General features: G+C 41.7%; 1 protein-coding gene across 1 annotated transcript; it reads right to left on the reverse strand.

Moving 5' to 3' along the window:
- Nucleotides 1–946: 946 nt before the first annotated feature.
- On the reverse strand, nucleotides 947–15,442 carry GRSF1 (G-rich RNA sequence binding factor 1). Its single transcript, XM_029911918.1, has 9 exons — nucleotides 15,101–15,442; nucleotides 13,449–13,602; nucleotides 10,974–11,129; nucleotides 8,994–9,137; nucleotides 6,572–6,707; nucleotides 3,460–3,644; nucleotides 3,202–3,326; nucleotides 1,547–1,682; nucleotides 947–1,316 (listed from the first exon to the last, which is right to left on the reverse strand). Exons 1-9 carry the CDS (start codon nucleotides 15,392–15,394, stop codon nucleotides 1,258–1,260), a joined length of 1,389 nt encoding a protein of 462 aa, XP_029767778.1. The 5' UTR covers nucleotides 15,395–15,442; the 3' UTR covers nucleotides 947–1,257.
- Between the last annotated feature and the right edge of the window lie 1,293 nt (nucleotides 15,443–16,735).

Raw genomic sequence — 16,735 nt, forward strand, 5'->3', positions numbered from 1 at the left:
TACTCAATCAAAAACAAGTTATTTAAAAAAATAAAGCCAAAATTTATATTCTGCAGAAGATATTTAAGGGAAGGATCTACAATTGTCTCAGAGCCCTATAGCCTGAGGACAATCTCCCTGCAGCAGGACAGCAGCCCCAGGTGTTCACTACAGGCAACTACATTTCATCAGGTTAAATAGACTTCAATCAGCAAAATCTTCAACTGCATGTGTTTAATCTCCACCCCTTTTTCTTGGCTCAGATGATCCAAGTATCATGCTCCTGTGGAGCATCTTGCTTTCTTCCACCTCAATGCTAGAACAAAGCTCATGATGGTTCTCTGTCACATGGACTTTATGTAGCAGGCTCACAGTCCAAGCACAGCTACAACATGGGCTTTTTAAGGATGACTGACAGAAAGCCAGCTGTTATCATGAAAAGCTTTAAAGGGTATTTGCTTAAGTAAACACATTTTGATCCTGGCCAGTGGCAACAACACTTTTGATCCAGCTTCCTCAGAATCAAGTCAGTCAAGATTGCTCCCTAACATACATTCTCTTGTTTGCCCAGTTCCATCACCCATGATGTAGGCAACATGTCGCCCATGTCACTAACTAAGTATGTTGAACAAGTCAGCTATTTCAAATGCAATCAAGGGTTACAAGGTTTGCTTCTCATAGCACTCCACTGCTGTAGAAATGGTCAATACATTTTTCAGTTACACCCAACTCTCAAAAATTGGTTCCACAACTGAGAAACTCATGAGCCTAGACTTTCATTTCACCTTCCACAGTAGTCAGAGAATCAGTGGATTTGGGGGATGGGAACCCTTTAAAACCTGAATTCCAGCACAAGGTCACTGCTTAACTGGAGAGTCTGATGTACCACAGCATCCCACTCAGTTCTGTCATGCTTTACTGAGTGTTGTCTAAATGAGGGCCTGATCCAACTCCATTAATGTGAAAAGAATATTTTCAACAGGAATTGGATGGGTCCTGAGGTCAAAATATTCAAATTTGGGTGCCTGAAATAAGACATCTATGAGAAATTCATTATAAATTTAGATGCTTAACTTTAAGTATGGTTGTTTGAACATTCTAGACTTAGATTTCGACTTTAAACTACTTGTCTTCAATAGCTAAAGTACTGCATACTGGCACTGTGCTATATGAGTAAGCCTATGAAATAAGGGTCAAATTGTCCATCTTTGGAAACAACATACCAAGGAGGGAAGGGGGGTTAATATACTTACCTAGTTTGGGTTTGTGCCACTGTCACTAGCAATCTTGTTTTCTTTTTGGAGATGAATTCAGGAATAATTCAATATATCTATGCTCTGGGGAATAATTACAAAATGTTTTGTTTATAAAGTTTCTGAATAATAAAAAAAGTCTATATAGTGCATGTAACAGTCACACTGAGTAGAGTTAATCATTTCAGGCCTGAACAATTCAAGGCCTAGAAATTGAAAGGTGCTCTGTACTACATGATGAGTAGACAGCCCACTGGCACTACCGGGCTCAACAGCAATAATGCACAGCAGAAAAAGATGCAAGCATTACTTACGCACGTGTGACCTGTTCTTGGCCATAGCAGCAACTGCATCTTCATGAGTCTCAAAATGTACATCTGCTTCTCCTGTAGGTTTCCCACTGAAATTATATTCCATGGTGATTTTTGCAGGTTTCAGTGGAGCAAAAAACTAAAGAAAACAAAACCTAAGTGAAAGATCAAATATATATGGCTAGCAGGTAAGAGTCAAACTGAAAGGCAAGATGGAGCAACGGGGAGGAGGTAAGCTATGTAGTTTAATTCTACAAGTTTATTGCAGTGGTAATATTTCAACAAACCTTGGGAACTCCTATTTGATACAATTAATGTTTTACAGTTGGTCACCATTTTTTCTTCCACTTATATACAAGATTCCTTCCAGCATAAAAGTTAGCTGACCATTTTGTTACAACTTGGTTTCTCGCTATAAAGGGAATACCCAAGTTGAAATAAAATGGTCAGTTAAATTTGATGCTGCTTAGATAAGCACAATCATTTATCTGAACCCATTTTCTTCTAAAAAGCCCTTTAGACCAAATTTGCTTGTGCCCCAACATGCATCACTTTGCATTGAAAAGTGTCCTGCTTGTCAGAATAAACTCCATGTCTCCTACCTATTTAGATGAACTGTATTCTACTTTGTTTTGAGGAAGTGCTTACTTTTGTTTTTCACCAGAAAAAAAAACAAATTATCAGCTGTATCCATTGCATAGCCATGCTTACAGCTAAACATGGGGACAAATGCTGGTTATATCGGACAAATCTTATCAAACCCATTCAGTTTTAAATCAAGATTTTTTGATTGATCTGTAGAGAAGTTTATTTAAAAGATCTGGCATGAACATGTACACAAGAGCACAGTCATCCACAGTGGTTTGCCTTAAGCTATTGTAAAAATCTGTTCTTATAGTTATTTTAACAAAACACCTGCAAGATAGAATGGGGAGAAGAAAGCACGATAGTCTATTTTGTTTGTAACATCTTTACCCAAAAATATTCTCCTAGTGAAGCTTCACACTCTAATGTTCTTGTTGCTCTTGGAATTCAAATTAGTTTTACCTTTTCCCCCACGCTCTGGCCTTTTGCTAATAGCAGTACTAGCTCAAATAATTTAGCACAAAACCAAGGCCTGGCAGCAATTTAGAACAGACAATTTGAACAGTGCCTACCACAATGGCACACCAACCTAGTTGAGGCCTCTAAGCTCTACTGAACCATAAATGTTAAATAAAATATGCAAGACCGAAGACTATGGAATAATGACCTGGATTACAGCCTCAGATACCACAAGCCAAGTTACTTGTAACAGAGCTAGAGGATTTTTTAGGATTGGGAAGGTCACACTCCAAGGCAGAAATTATATGTGCATTTACCAAAAGTTACATTTACAGCAGTAAGTGGGGCACTTTAAGTATACGGCTTTAATTAGCTATTGAACCTGTTCTACCCACCCATCCCTTGACTTCTGCGCCCACCTACCATCCCCCACAATGTGTCTGAATTTTGTCCTTCCAACTCTTTAAAACATCCCCCGTTTCCACATGCAATCCATCTGGAAATTAGGCAACATTAAAGTATTTATAGCACAAAAGGTTGATACTCTTCAAAGTGTAATCAAGGTTTAAATTGTCACTAATGCTGTACAGTCATGTGATCATACTGTAACGTACATTTACAATGTCTTGGGCACTAGCTTGGAAAGGCAGACCTCTCAGATGGACAAAATGCAGCAGTGACAAGGTACTCCCGAATTCTGACGCGTCCCGAGGCTTGTCAATCACTTCTCTGTAAGAGTCTTCACAAGTGAACAAAAGCAGCATTAGTACTTGCAACATTACACTCTTGCACGCTTGTGTACATGGTGCAGACAAAAGCAAGAGTATACGCAAAGGTGCTTCAAAGAACAAATGCAACAAGCAAGAACTCACCCTTTTCTTTTTCACTTTCACAAGCTGCAGTCGGTTCTAGGGGCTGACTCAATTCATTTTCTTCAAAGACTGATTCTGATTCTTTTATCAGTTTAGTAGTTGGATAAGTATTCATCTTCTTCCCCCAGTACGAACCGCTATGGGTTCGAACTTCACTCCTCCTACTTGGAAATATTTCTATATATCTAGATTTAAAAGGAAAAGATTACATGGTACGCCCACACACCCATAGAAAGAATACAGAATTTTCAAAAATGTTCAATTACTTTCAAGTGCAATGCTATCACAGTTCCTACTGGATGCTGCTCTGTGGGAGCTCGAAATCACGCATCACAACTTGCAGCTACCCTGAGATTCATTAAGAAGCAGAGAATTCTGGACCATCATCTTAAAGCTAAGTTTTCAATTGCACCACGTAAGCCTGCCTCTGCAACTTAAAATGAATCTTTTAAAGCTTTAAAAACTACTTGCTGCTTCTCCGGAGTAAATCCAAAATGGTCACAGTGATTTCAAGTGTTGATGGGATTCTAAAACCCTGCAGTTTGCTCTTCAACACTTCTGTGACTCTATGCAGCCACTTGAATGGTCTTAACATTTGCAGCACTCCTACAGACCAGTTCAGTACTAAAAATAGCAGAATAAGTTAGGAAAGCATGTAGAAGAAAATAATGTCATGATCTCTACATAACAAGCACAGTTCCAAAGAGCATGAGATGAACCACTTTCTTCATCTGATACAATTGCAAGTGTGGTGTTCCAATGGCATGCACTGATTTCATACATGTAAATTTCATTAAAGCTTTCAGTACAGTCTTGCCTAGAAATACTGAGGTTTTGATACAAAACTGGTTGGGCCATAAACAGTGTAATTGCAAAAGATCCAGAATCAAATTAATCAGGGTAAAAGACGCAAGCATAAGATGGACAAGTGTCTTATTCTAATTGAAATCTACTGTAAAATTACAGCTCTCATCCTTCAATGAACAAATGCACCAACACCTCTCAGTGTCCCTCTTTCCATACTTCCCTACCTGAATAAAACCATCAAAAGGCCCCAAGCAAGCCTTTTAGCCATTCTGGGTCTTTAAATCTTACAAGCTATTAGGTACCATGCAATCCAAGGTACTAAGTCCTAGAGCAGTTAAATGGGAGTGCTGAGATCAGGAAAATGGCAATCAACTGTGCTGAGCCCCTTCAGAAGGGCTTCTAAGAGACAAGAAAGAATATTCAGGAATATGGGGAACCCAGAGATGGTGCCCAGGGACATTAGGAGCCAGAGAAGAGACAAATCACATTTCTGTGCAACAGTCGTGATAATAAAAGCCACATAGAACATCAATTTGGGGTGGACAAGATCTTTAGTCTACAGTCTCTTAAATGGAGTCTACTTCAGTGTTTAAAAGGATGGCATCAACTTAATTCAGAACCAAAATTTGTGTTTTGGTGCATAAATAAGGAATAATTTGCATTTTAAAAAAATGTTTTTTAAACTTGAACTTCTGCAGCAGCATGAATTCCAGTGGATCAGCACTGTACTGGTGCAGGAAAACAAACCATCTAGTCTATTTTCAGTGGCTAAACCGAGAGATGCAAGCTGCATGGACAGGGGAAAGTCACTTAGAATGTCCTTTCTCTTTAAGGTGCTGTTAGATGTAACACAAGGAAATATTAAAAAGGAAGAACAGTTAATTATTGAAACGTATATTATCCAAAATTAGGCGGGGATCAAGAACAGAGTGGAAGATGATTGCCAGGGGGCCCAATCTTTAAAGAACTGAGTGAAAATGAATGGGATAACACAATTTAGATAAATAGAATGTTTTAGAAAAACGGACCAAGATGAACTGCAACATCAAGGCATACTAATAGGGCCCCACTTATATGAAAGGGGGGAAGTTATCACAAAATAGCCTAGGCCTCTATCTAGGTTACCCTTTTATTAAGAACCTAATTAAACCCTGATTTGATCCTGTTCACACAGGCTGGACGAAACAGTATTTAAGTTGGCCTCAATAGTGTTTAACCACAATTGCTAAATTAGTCAGTTCCTAGTTATAGCTGGGGATATAGAAAGCAATAATGTGAAGGAAAATCTAGGGGAGAGAAGGGATGAGGGATGTCAAATTAGAGGCTCACAGTATGCCGAAACTACAAAAAGAAACAAAAAGCAAAAGCAGTTATCCTGGGATGTGTTAATAAGGATTTTGTATGTAATGACAGAGGCAACAATCCCACGTTGGTGAAGCCATGCTCAGTATTGTATACAACTAAGAGATCTTCATTACAGATAACGGATACAGTGCAGGAAATGCAAAGGAGAGCAAAGACGCTCGAGGTTTTAGCACGTATGATTTACAGGTGAAAATAAGGTAACAAAACACAGAGAAAAAGATAGCTATGACAACCATCTACAAATACTAAACAGAAGGAAAAAGAAAAATGTTAAATATTAGGAAAGAATTTTAATAGATAGAATATACTTGTCAAGCCATGTTCTAATTAAAGGGGAAGCAGACACCTCCCAGTTTGTTACTCCTCCCTCTTGCTAGTGTCTGGATACCTCTGACAGGGATGACTCTTTAAAATACATTTCAGAAGAACGTATTTTTTATTTGGCATGCACCAGATTCCACCTAATTGCAGGCATCAAAAAAATTGCCTTGGAAAGACTATCCCAGCCCAGCAGATGCTTTCCCCATCCTCCTGCAAATTATTCCATAATGTTCCCATTTAAATTAGATGGGCATTGTTAAAGCCAGAATCCCCGATTAGTGCAGAGTAATGGACTACATGTCCCAGAAGCTTCTTTCCACCTTCACTGTCTATGAAACATCCAATTCCCTTAAGAATTCTAAATACTACATCCAAACATCTCACCAAGTCTCCACTCTGCACAAAATGTTTCCAACGACACTCATGCTAGCATGTATGAATGGGGAAAAGCAAGGAGGGGGAGTGAAAGAGCATACTGTCAATGAACAATTTGGAACAAAAAGGTGAACACAGTTATGTTTGTTCACTGTTTATAGCCACAAGCTTTAAGTTATTCTGTATCCTTAGATTAAAATCATAATGTACACAAACACTTAGTTAACCACACTGAAACACATACCGATGCCCAATTTCCTCCTTATGCTTTAACAAGGCTTGATTTGCCATTTCTGGTGCTGCAAACTGCACAAAAGCTTCTCCTGTTTTCCTTCTTCCTCTCTGATCCATGACAAAAGTCATCTCAACTATATCCAAACCTTTAGGGGGGGGAAAAAAGGCATTTTCTATGTGAGCTGTAGCATACGCAGTTTTCCTTCTCTTGTTTTAAATAGATGAAAACGTACCTACTTCTGAACTGACAGTTCAAGTTGCCCTGAATAGAACTGATCAAGTACTGAACATTTTGGATTTTTTTTAAACTTATTCCTTTTCTACCTTTTCCTTGATTTGTACATAAAGTTTACTTTTATATGAGCTTTACTCTCTGAAATGTTGGTCTGCCTGAGTTTTCAAAGGGAAAATAAGTGATTACTACAAGATTTCAATTCTCTACATTCTTCTGTTTAGGGTAGGTTGGTTGGTTAAGGACAGAGGACCTAAAGCACATGAACAAGTTATCCCTACTCTACGGCTGGCAGGTGCTCAGCTGAGAAGAATAGTCTTATTCTCAATTTCTACCAGCCCACACAGAAGTCCGGGGAAGTATTCAACCATACTTAAATTATGATTAATCATTTTTCCAATGTGCAATCCTTTCTGCCACACTCTAGAGAAGCCAGAGATATAATAATCATGATGTTTGACATAGCGTAGAGCTTCTAAAACTCTACGCTATCTCTAAACCAAGGCTTGAAATGGACCAGGTTGGGCTGAGTTGCTCACCTGATTTTTTTTTTTCCTGGAGGGCTGTCATCTTGTTCTCCTTCATTATATTCGTTAACAACTACGATATCTAGCTGTTATGACTTTAAACACATTCTGTTCATGTTTTGAAGGTGACACAGAAACATCTGCCTGAGTTTGCAGACAGCCTGAAACAGTGGCTATGAGAATGTCACATTCATCTCAACCATGTGTTAACTAAGATGCCTAGTGAGGATCATTTAAATATCAACATTAACTCTTTCAATGCTCAAACTACATAAGAAAGGAGCGATGATATTATGAAGAGGTGCACAATATACCGTCAGTGACATTTGATTTTGGCACCATTTTATCTATTATGTGCCTTAACTTTTGCATCTTATTTTCATCATAATCTTGGCTCTACAAAGTGGAAGCCCATCTTGCAGAGCCCAGAAGGGAAGCCAACTCTCTCCCCAGTCTGCGTGGGCCGCCCCTCAGCAGCGGGGTTCTGTTCTGCTTTGGTGCTGGGCATGCATCCCAAATCTTAATGGGTGCTGCTTCTCCCTCTTCTAGAAGCTGTCGGCAGAATTTGTAACTGCTGCACTGTTGCCTTCCTCAGCCCAGATTTTGAAGCTTTTCTTCACAACTGAGGATGCTAGAGCAGCAGATGTGGAGTTGCACTGTATGTGTGTGTTAACAATACTGTAGGTGACCTCGTGACTGAGACAGACTGTGTAACTATAGTCGGGCTAGTGAAAGGTTTATTATACACCTATATTGGTTTAATTCAGCGAGGGCACATCCCAGCACACACTGGAAAGACAGTAGGAAAGATACTGGCTTCAAGGATACAACATTTTGTTTGCTACAGAGCTGCAAGGCTTGTTTTACCAGGGCTGGGAGTGAAAAGATCAAAGGGTTATAAACTGTTAAAAAATGACTTAGCAGCTGTGTAGGAGGGTGATCAAAAGACTGAGCAGGATGACACACTGCCTGAAGTAAAGAGGTGAACTGGTTTGTGAGTCAAGGGCAGAGACTGCCATGTAGGGGTATCAGCAGGAAGCTTAGACCTGCCAGTATCCACATGCAGAAGGTTGTCAAACATTTTACAGTCGGTTTATTGTTTTAAGATTTTTTTTTTCTGAAATGCAGTGGTTTCCTATTCTCTGCCTGTGGCACACAGTGATTTAGTCTCCTGTGGGATGTCTAATTTTGGTTGTTGGGCTTAGCATGCGGGTGCTGGTGGCCTGTGATATACAGGGAGGTCAGATTAGATGATCTGGTGGTCTCTGGCCTTAAACTCTGTGAAGCTGTTTGCTTTAAGAAGGCTGTCTAGTCACTGGATACCATTGGTCACAGCCCTCGAAGGGAAGAAGGCAGCAGGTTCTGAATTTAAAATCGGACCTGCCAAGTTAATCATGGTTAGTATCAGGGGACTGCAGCCAAAGGCTCGGTGTGAGAGTGGGACAATTGCTTGATGCCACCATGCCTGAGACTGAATGCACTCAGACCAGGAAGGGTCAGAAATGAAGTTAGCCCAGAAATTGTGACAGCCATAAGCATCAACATGTCCTGTAGACAGCATGAGACGACAACATCACCATATTGCACTTGAATTTCTACAACTCAAATTTACATCAGCTAAGCAGAAGATATTATTTAGAAGGTATTAGCTGAAAAGAAAAGTCTTAAGTCACCTGCAAAGAACTCTGAAATGTCTGCTTCAGTACAACTGTAAGGAAGGCCTCTGAGGCGTACAACTCCATCGTTAACTGCAGGGGATGAACTGGACTGCAGACTCTTCAATATGGCATCTACATCTTCATTGTGTATTTCAAAAACTGCAAAGAATACAAGACAAGACTGTAAATTTTCCTTTGCACCCCAACCCCTACAAAGTCACCCTGAAGAAACATTCTTTTCTTGGTTTTGGGCTCAAGCAATTCGATTCTTTCAACTTTAAGTGTAGTTTTTGCTTGGGTTTCCTGAGAAGTTTAAAAAACGTTTGACTTGCTATGTGATGGGGAAAGGCATCACCTTCGAATCTGCAAGCCACACAGCAACTGATAGATCTTGTAGTGTGGGATTGGGGATGGCTGAGTGGGGTCACAGGGACAGATGAAGACAGGAGCAGGTATCCTTGGCTGAATGAAAGTGTAGGGCTACAGGAGAACATGTGCAGATATGCCTGGTTGAATGGGGAGCGGCGGTGCAGGAAACACAGGGGGACAGGGGCAGATGTGCCCTGACTGAATAGGGAGTGGGAGTGCAGGGACACATGGAGAGAGGGGCCTGACTGAATGGGAGAGGCTAAGGGTCAGCCAGAGTCTGCATGGGGGAGGCTCACCAACCCCTTAACAATTCCTCCCCCCTCCAAAAAAAAAAAACCCCAAATCCTGTTCCATACTTCTCCCACCCACACCTAACAACTCTCCAGGTTCACTTCCAGGCTTCTTTCCAGCAATTACTTCCCTCTCCCTTGACTCACCTATCACCCGACTCCCTCAAGCCTTTGCATTGTTTCTGAGGGATGCGGGAAATACGTTTCTGTATGCTCGTTTAAATGAATTACTCAACGTTCTGTATTAATCTACCTAGTAACGAACCTATTGGTCAGAAAACATCTCCTGAGTCTTTGTTGTTGTTGTCTGTATTGTTAGACACTTGCTGACAGGTATTTTGAAATAAATTACCAAAATAATTGAAAATGGCATGATTATATTATGTTATTTTGACAGATCAAATATGTAGAATTCTAAAGTATTAGGCGCAGAATTGTTGGGTGCAGAATTCCCTGGGGATACCATAATGCACTGCAGCCGTATGAATGCCACGATACACAGCCTCCCTCATCAAGAGGGAAGACTGCGATGCATCATGAAAGATGGAGTCCAACCAGGAATCCCAGCCTATAGAGGAAGATGGGAGCATGATACCCATGTTGTGAAGGCATTTCAAAAATGAAATGGTTTTTAATTTTGGACAAAATGTCTCAAATTTTGATTTTTTGTGGACAATTTTGATAAAATATTCTTTGTTGATATTTTCCATGGGAAAAGAATCCATTTTCCAACCAGTTCTATTGGAAGTATGACAGGAGGAGAAAGGGCTGAAGTGTGTAAATCCATTTCAGAGAAATGACAAGCAAAAAAATGTAAGGCAATTCTTGGAGAGTAAACAATGACTTTTCAATCCCCTTCTCTCCAAAGCTCTTTGTATTATTTGCCCAACCTTCTTCATAAAATGGAATCGTGGGATAAGATGTAGTAGTTGAGCTTTCAAGGGGATTCATTTGGTTTTGGTGAAGTTTGGGAGCAGAGAGGGAAAGCGTATTTGAAAATAAACTTCGAAACAGGAAGCTAGCTTTAACTCTAGTTACCCTCCAGGCCCTCTTTAGAATTAAGAGTTGTAACAAAAACAACAACACTGAACAATGCCTAAAGGTTTTTGCTTATAGGTACTAAATAGTAAAACTGTGTGTGTTGACACTGGTTGATATACAACAGTCTTCACAGCCACAACCACATTTCTTGTAGTTACTGTTCCAGTCCTTTTAACTTCTAAAAGGCTTTCCCCTCGGTTCCCCAACACAGTAATATCTTTAGTTTTGCTCCGAAATAGTCTTTGCCTGTTTTAATACATGTAGATTATTTTCAAAACAGATGGATTAAACGTACCTTCCACATACCGCTGACCCATATATTGCCGGTGCTTTTCTAAGGCATTCTGCACATCCTGTTCTGACTCTAGTTCAATCAAAGCATCTCCTCTGCGTTTGCCATCCCTGTTTAAAAGGAAATGTATCCCACTCTCGCCATTTCGAATCCTGCAGTCTAGAAAGTTACACACAAAAGATACAGTTAAGGAAACAGCACAATATTGATTTATTGTGTTTCTTCCTTACCATAATCTGCTGGTCCAATTGAAACTGAACATTCTGATCTTATATAAAAATTTCACCTAAGCAGCACACTACAGTATATCAAACACAGGACAGTCAATGCCATACAGATGCCATTATCTAGAGATATATAGAGAGAGATATCTCCACATACACACAACTAGGATCATACATTGCCTTAATTTCAACTGGTTATCAATTTAAGGCCTTGATCCTACAATCTGTTCTAAACAGGTGGACATTTATACCCATGAGGAGTGCCATAGAAGCCAGCAGAGTTCTGCACAGATGCAAGGATCTACCCACTTGGATCAGATTGTAGCATCAAGGCCTTACCTGGTTGGCAAATTTTTATTTTTTGAGTTTGTAATTCAACTAATTTGAGTGTATTTTAAAATGTAACCTTAAAAATAAAGTTAAATGATTTATTTGTACTAGAGATGTCAATTAAGCACAGTTAACTCACGCGATTAACTGAATGAATTGCAATTTAAAAAATTAATTGCAGTTTTAATTGCACTGTTAAACAATAGAATACCAATTTAAATTTATTAAATATTTTTGGATGTTTTTCTACATTTTCCAATATATTGATTTCTATTAAAACACAGAATACAAAGTGTACAGTGCTCACTTTATATTTTTATTACAAATATTTGCACTGTAAAAATGATAAGAAATAGTATTTTTCAATTCATCTCATACAAGTACTGTAGTGCAATCTCCATCATGGAAGTGTAACTTACAAATGTAGATTTTGTTTTGTTTTGTTTTGGAGTACAGTTACTTAACAAAACAATGTAAAACTTTAGGGCCTAAAGTCCACTCAGTCCTACTTCTTGTTCAGCCAATCACTAAGACAAACAAGTTTGTTTACATTTACGGGAGATACTGCTGCCTGCTTCTTATTTACAATGTCACCTGAAAGTGAGAACAGGCATTTGCATGGCACTTCTGTAGCCGGAACTGAAAGGTATTTACATGCCAGATATGCTAAACATTCATATGCTCCTTCATGCTTCAGCCACCATTCCAGAGGACATGATTCTATGCTGATGATGCTCATTAAAAAAATAATACGCTAATTAAATTTGTGACTGAACTCCTTGCGAGAGAACTGTATGTCTCCTGTTCTGTTTTACCTGCATTCTGCCATATATTTCATGTTATAGCAGTCTCGGATGATGACACAGCACATGTTCGTTTAAGAACACTTTCACAGCAGATCTGATAAAACACAAAGAAGGTACCAATCTGAGATTTCTAAAAATAGTTACAGCACTTGACCCAAAGTTTAAGAATCTCAAGTGCCTTCCAAAATTTGAGTGGGATGAGGTGTGGATCATGCTTTCAGAAGTCTTAAAAAGAGCAGCGCTCCAATGCAGAAACTACAGAACCCGAACCACAAAAATAATCAACCTTCTGCTGGTGGCATCTGACTCAGATGATGAAAATGAACAAGCGTCCATCCGCTCTGCTTTGGATCGTTATTGAGCAGAACCTGTCATCAGCATGGACACACGTCTTCTGGAATGGTGGCTGAAGCATGAAGGGACATATTTACGTGGCAGATGCACTAAAGATTCATATCTTGCGACAGTGCCATGTGAACGCCTGTTCTCACTTTCAGGTGACGCTGTAAATAAGAAGCAGGCAGCATTATCTCCTGCAAATCAGAACCAAACTTGTTTGCCTAAGTGATTGGCTGAAGTAGGATTGAGTGGACTTGTAGGCGCTAAAGTTTTACATTGTTTTATTTTTGAGTGCAGTTATTTTTTTGTACATAGTTCTACATTTGTAAGTTCAACTTTCATGATAAAGAGATTGCACTACAGTACTTGTACTAGGTGAATTGAAAAATACTATTTTCTTTTTTACAGTGCAAATATTTGTAATAAAAATATAAAGTGAGAACTGTACACTTTGTATTCTGTTATAATTGAAATCAATATTTGAAAATATATAAAACATCCAAAAATGTTTAAATAAATGGTATTCTATTATTAACAGTGCGATTAATCGTGATTAATTTTTTTAATCACAATTAATTCTTTTAATCACTTGACAGCCCTAATTTGTACCCTTATGAGACAAAGAGAGACTGAACACAGAATAAATAGCTCCACCATATCAAATACTTATAAAAATGTAACTGAATAGTAAACACAGGATTTAAGTTTTAGGGTCAATCATTAATATTTAAAAATACATTCAACCACATCACATCTCTGTACAAGACCAGATATTATACCAGCGAAAAAGTTAAGCACATCTTCAACAGTGCAAGAGTATGGCAATCCTTGGGCTCGGATAAGAAACACATCATCTTCCTCTCCTGTCTTGGATGGAATTGGTTCATGCTCTGAGAGTGGAGGAGACTCATCTTGAAATGAAGAACTTGAATCCTTTGAAAAAAGAGGAGAGTATTATTTTTAAAAAATAACAGCTGCTCAACTACTTGTTTCAGTAATAATTCCCTTCTGTGTTAAAACTATTAAATGAATATTGTGCTGGCTATCACCAGCAGTTCAGAGAAGTAAACAGAGATAAAAACAGTCCATTAGATTACCCGGTCAAACTGTAGGATTGCTCCTAATAAAGATTTTTTCAGTCCCAGTAGTAGTAAATGACTTAAACAAAAATAACTATATCTTAAAGTCTGCTTTTCAGGGTCTCCACCACAGATAATGCCTAATGACTGAGAGGTGCCTGAAATCTTTGGAAGAAAAGGGAAAACTACTCAGATTATTCATATTTTGTTACAAACTCAAACACAGACCCAGTTTCTGTGAAAAATTCACTATGTTTTACTTTTTATTAAGCTTAAACATAGGATTGAAAAGTCCACACCCTCCTCACTGAAAGGATGGAAGGAATAGTGAAATCAATGAGCTAAACAGGTAATGAGAAACTTAATTTTAGGGACCCTGAACCAGTTGCCTAATGGCAACAGGATACCCAAGACCTTCCTCTGAAAACCATTTATGCTATGCTACAAATCTAGCATAATTGGGCAATTAATCATTAAAAAAAAGTTTTACACAAATCTCAGTATTCAAGAAATTAGACAATACAGAAAAAAGCCTGTATACAACAGTTCACAGTCATTTTACAGAAGGATAGCATTCTAGAGAAGTTACTTATACAAAAAAGTCTACGGCTTCTAATTTGCTATCTTGACAAGAGGCTGGGTATTTAACATCTCAGATAACGAATGTCCTCCCCGCCTAGGCATGATGGAGAAGGCAACAGAGGTGACCTTCAACACTGGGCAGAGGAGTTCTCCCAAGGGTGACAAGAGTTTTTTCTTAACCCTATAAGGGCTCCAATAAGTGGATTTTCCACTGACCTGCTGGGGATAAACAGAAGCAGTGGCCAATAAAGATTAGGGAGTACATACAGGAACAAGAACATGAGGGAGGGAAAAAACAGCCTCTCTCCCCTGGATAATCTTATATCACCCACAGATTGGGAGCCAGAGAGTGACCCCAGTTAGTGGGAGATTGCCCCTAGTGACCCTAGAGAAGGGCAAGTTGATGGAAAAGGGAGTGATCCCCCTAGAGGCTAGGGATGGGAGCCCCACTGCAGATTGAAGGGATGGGAGCAGATTTAGAGGGACTTGGGCAGAGATCTGGGGGCAGTGGAGGATGAAGCAACACCCACAAGATCCCCCCCGAGATTGGGGGTCAGGGTCAGTCGGGGGGACAGTTACCCTCCCTTTAGGGTCCCCCCGAGATTTGAAGGCAAGACGTCGGGGGAGGGGACAGCGGCCCCTTTGGGGACCCCCTCCAAGAAACGGGGGGCAGCGACCCCTAGGGTGGGGGGAGGTTCCCCGGGGAAGGGGGTGCGGGCTGAGGGCCTGCGCCCCCTATGCTGCCGGGGGCGGGGGGGAGCCCATCGTACCAGGCCGTAGCTCCGCCCCGGGTGGGCCTGGTGCAGCAGCGGGCCCCGCAAGGCCCCGAACCCGGGCCCGGCCGGGCTGGGCAGGCTGCCGGCGGCCACCGCCACTTGCAGGCCCCGGCTCTGCGCGGCCGCCCTCCCCAGCAGCAGCAGGAGCCGGCGGCGGCCCGACAGGCCGGAGGCGGAGGCCGCGGCGGGGCGCAGGGGCAGGCAGGCCGCCCCCGTGCGCTGGCAGCTGCTGCAGCTACAGCCGCAGCCCCGGAGCAGCGCGCCCAGCACCCAGCGCGTCCCGGCCATGGGCGGCGGCGAGGCGAGGCGGCGGCGAAGGCGGAGCAGGCCCGGCACATGCGCTGCTGCGGGGACACCAGGGGGCCCGGGGCGGGCGGCTCCGCCTCCCCTTCCCAGGAGGCCCTGGCGCGGCGGCGGGGCGGGTCCCGGGCTGGCCTCCATGGCGTGCGGGGCCCGGCCTGGCCTGGGGGCTTAGCGCCTCCCGCCGCCCCCTCCCGTGTGGGGCTGCCCCGGGCGGGCTGTGGTTAGCCCCTGCAGTGATACCGGGCTTAGGGGGCTGTGAGCGCTCGGTTACACGGGGCGGGGGTCGTGCCGGGTAACTCCTAGTGTGGACGCTCCGAGCCCGGAAGAAGAGAGACACCTTCCCCCACACACACACACCCGGTTGCTGAAACCCCTGGAGAAAAGACCTGGACTAGACCGACCAAAGGCAGGGGTCAGGGCTTGTCTGCCCCTGGGGTTGGTCGGGAGCAGCGGCTCCCCATGACTGGGTGGAGGCTCCACCCCGAATAAGGGAGCCTGGTCGCCCTTTAGCTTAGTGCGCTTTGAAAGAGGGAGGCGGTGTTCCCTAGTGGGTAGAGCACTGGGCGAGACTCAGCACGCTGTCCCTGGCTAATCCACTGGCCTGCTGGGTGACCTTGAGCAAGGGGCTTCACCTCCCGGTGGCTCAGTTTAACAATGCCCATCTCCTTTGTAAAGCACATTGAAGTCTACTTAAGAGCGAGGTGGTGTTATAATAGCGAATATGTCCATCTTGCAGCTGAGTAAACTGAGGCATGGTGCGCTTGGGTAGCTTTTCTAGGCTCAAACAGTGAGTCTAGCGGAGGTGGGAAAAGAACCCATGAATCTGGACTCCCATGTCCCTGCCTTAATCATTTAACCATGTTGTCCTCTCCCATTTAAATTATAGTTAGTTCCTATTTTCCCTTCTAAAACACTGTTTCCTATTTTGAAAAGCTTGGTCGCTAAGGCAAAAGAAATTATGCAACTAACAGGGTGGAGGCAGCAGGAAAAAGAGGAATTGTCTCAAATGAATAAGGCCTGATCTACACTAGGAAATTAGCTCAGTATAACTACATTAATTTGGAAAAATCCACACTCCTGGTGATGCAGTTAAACAGACCTAACCTCCGGTGTAAACAGCAATAGGTCAACCAGGAGAATTCTCCTCCTCTCAGGGAGGTAGAATTCCTATGCTGACAGGAAGGGCCCTTTCATCAATGCAGGTAGTGTCTTCACTGAAGTGTTGTAGCAGCGTAGCTGCACCACTGTAGCATTTTAAGTGTTACTCCTGGGGGCATTCTGCGCAAAAAAATTATAAATTCTGCACACAGTATTTTAAAATTCTAC

The sequence above is a fragment of the Terrapene carolina genome, unplaced genomic scaffold (genome assembly GCF_002925995.2).
Source record: "Terrapene carolina triunguis isolate 2854851 unplaced genomic scaffold, T_m_triunguis-2.0 Scaffold136, whole genome shotgun sequence".
Lineage (NCBI taxonomy): Eukaryota > Metazoa > Chordata > Testudines > Emydidae > Terrapene > Terrapene triunguis.

What these genes read in the sequence shown, in the direction of transcription:
- GRSF1 (XM_029911918.1), bottom strand. Translation starts at nt 15,394, where the DNA reads ATGGCCGGGACGCGCTGGGTGCTGGGCGCGCTGCTCCGGGGCTGCGGC. An exon ending in TGAAAGTGAAAAAGAAAAGG is followed by an intron (nt 3,327 to 3,459) that starts GTGAGTTCTTGC and finishes TCACTTGTGAAG; the next exon opens with ACTCTTACAGAGAAGTGATT. An exon ending in CAAGAACAGGTCACACGTGC is followed by an intron (nt 1,317 to 1,546) that starts GTAAGTAATGCT and finishes ATTATTCCCCAG; the next exon opens with AGCATAGATATATTGAATTA.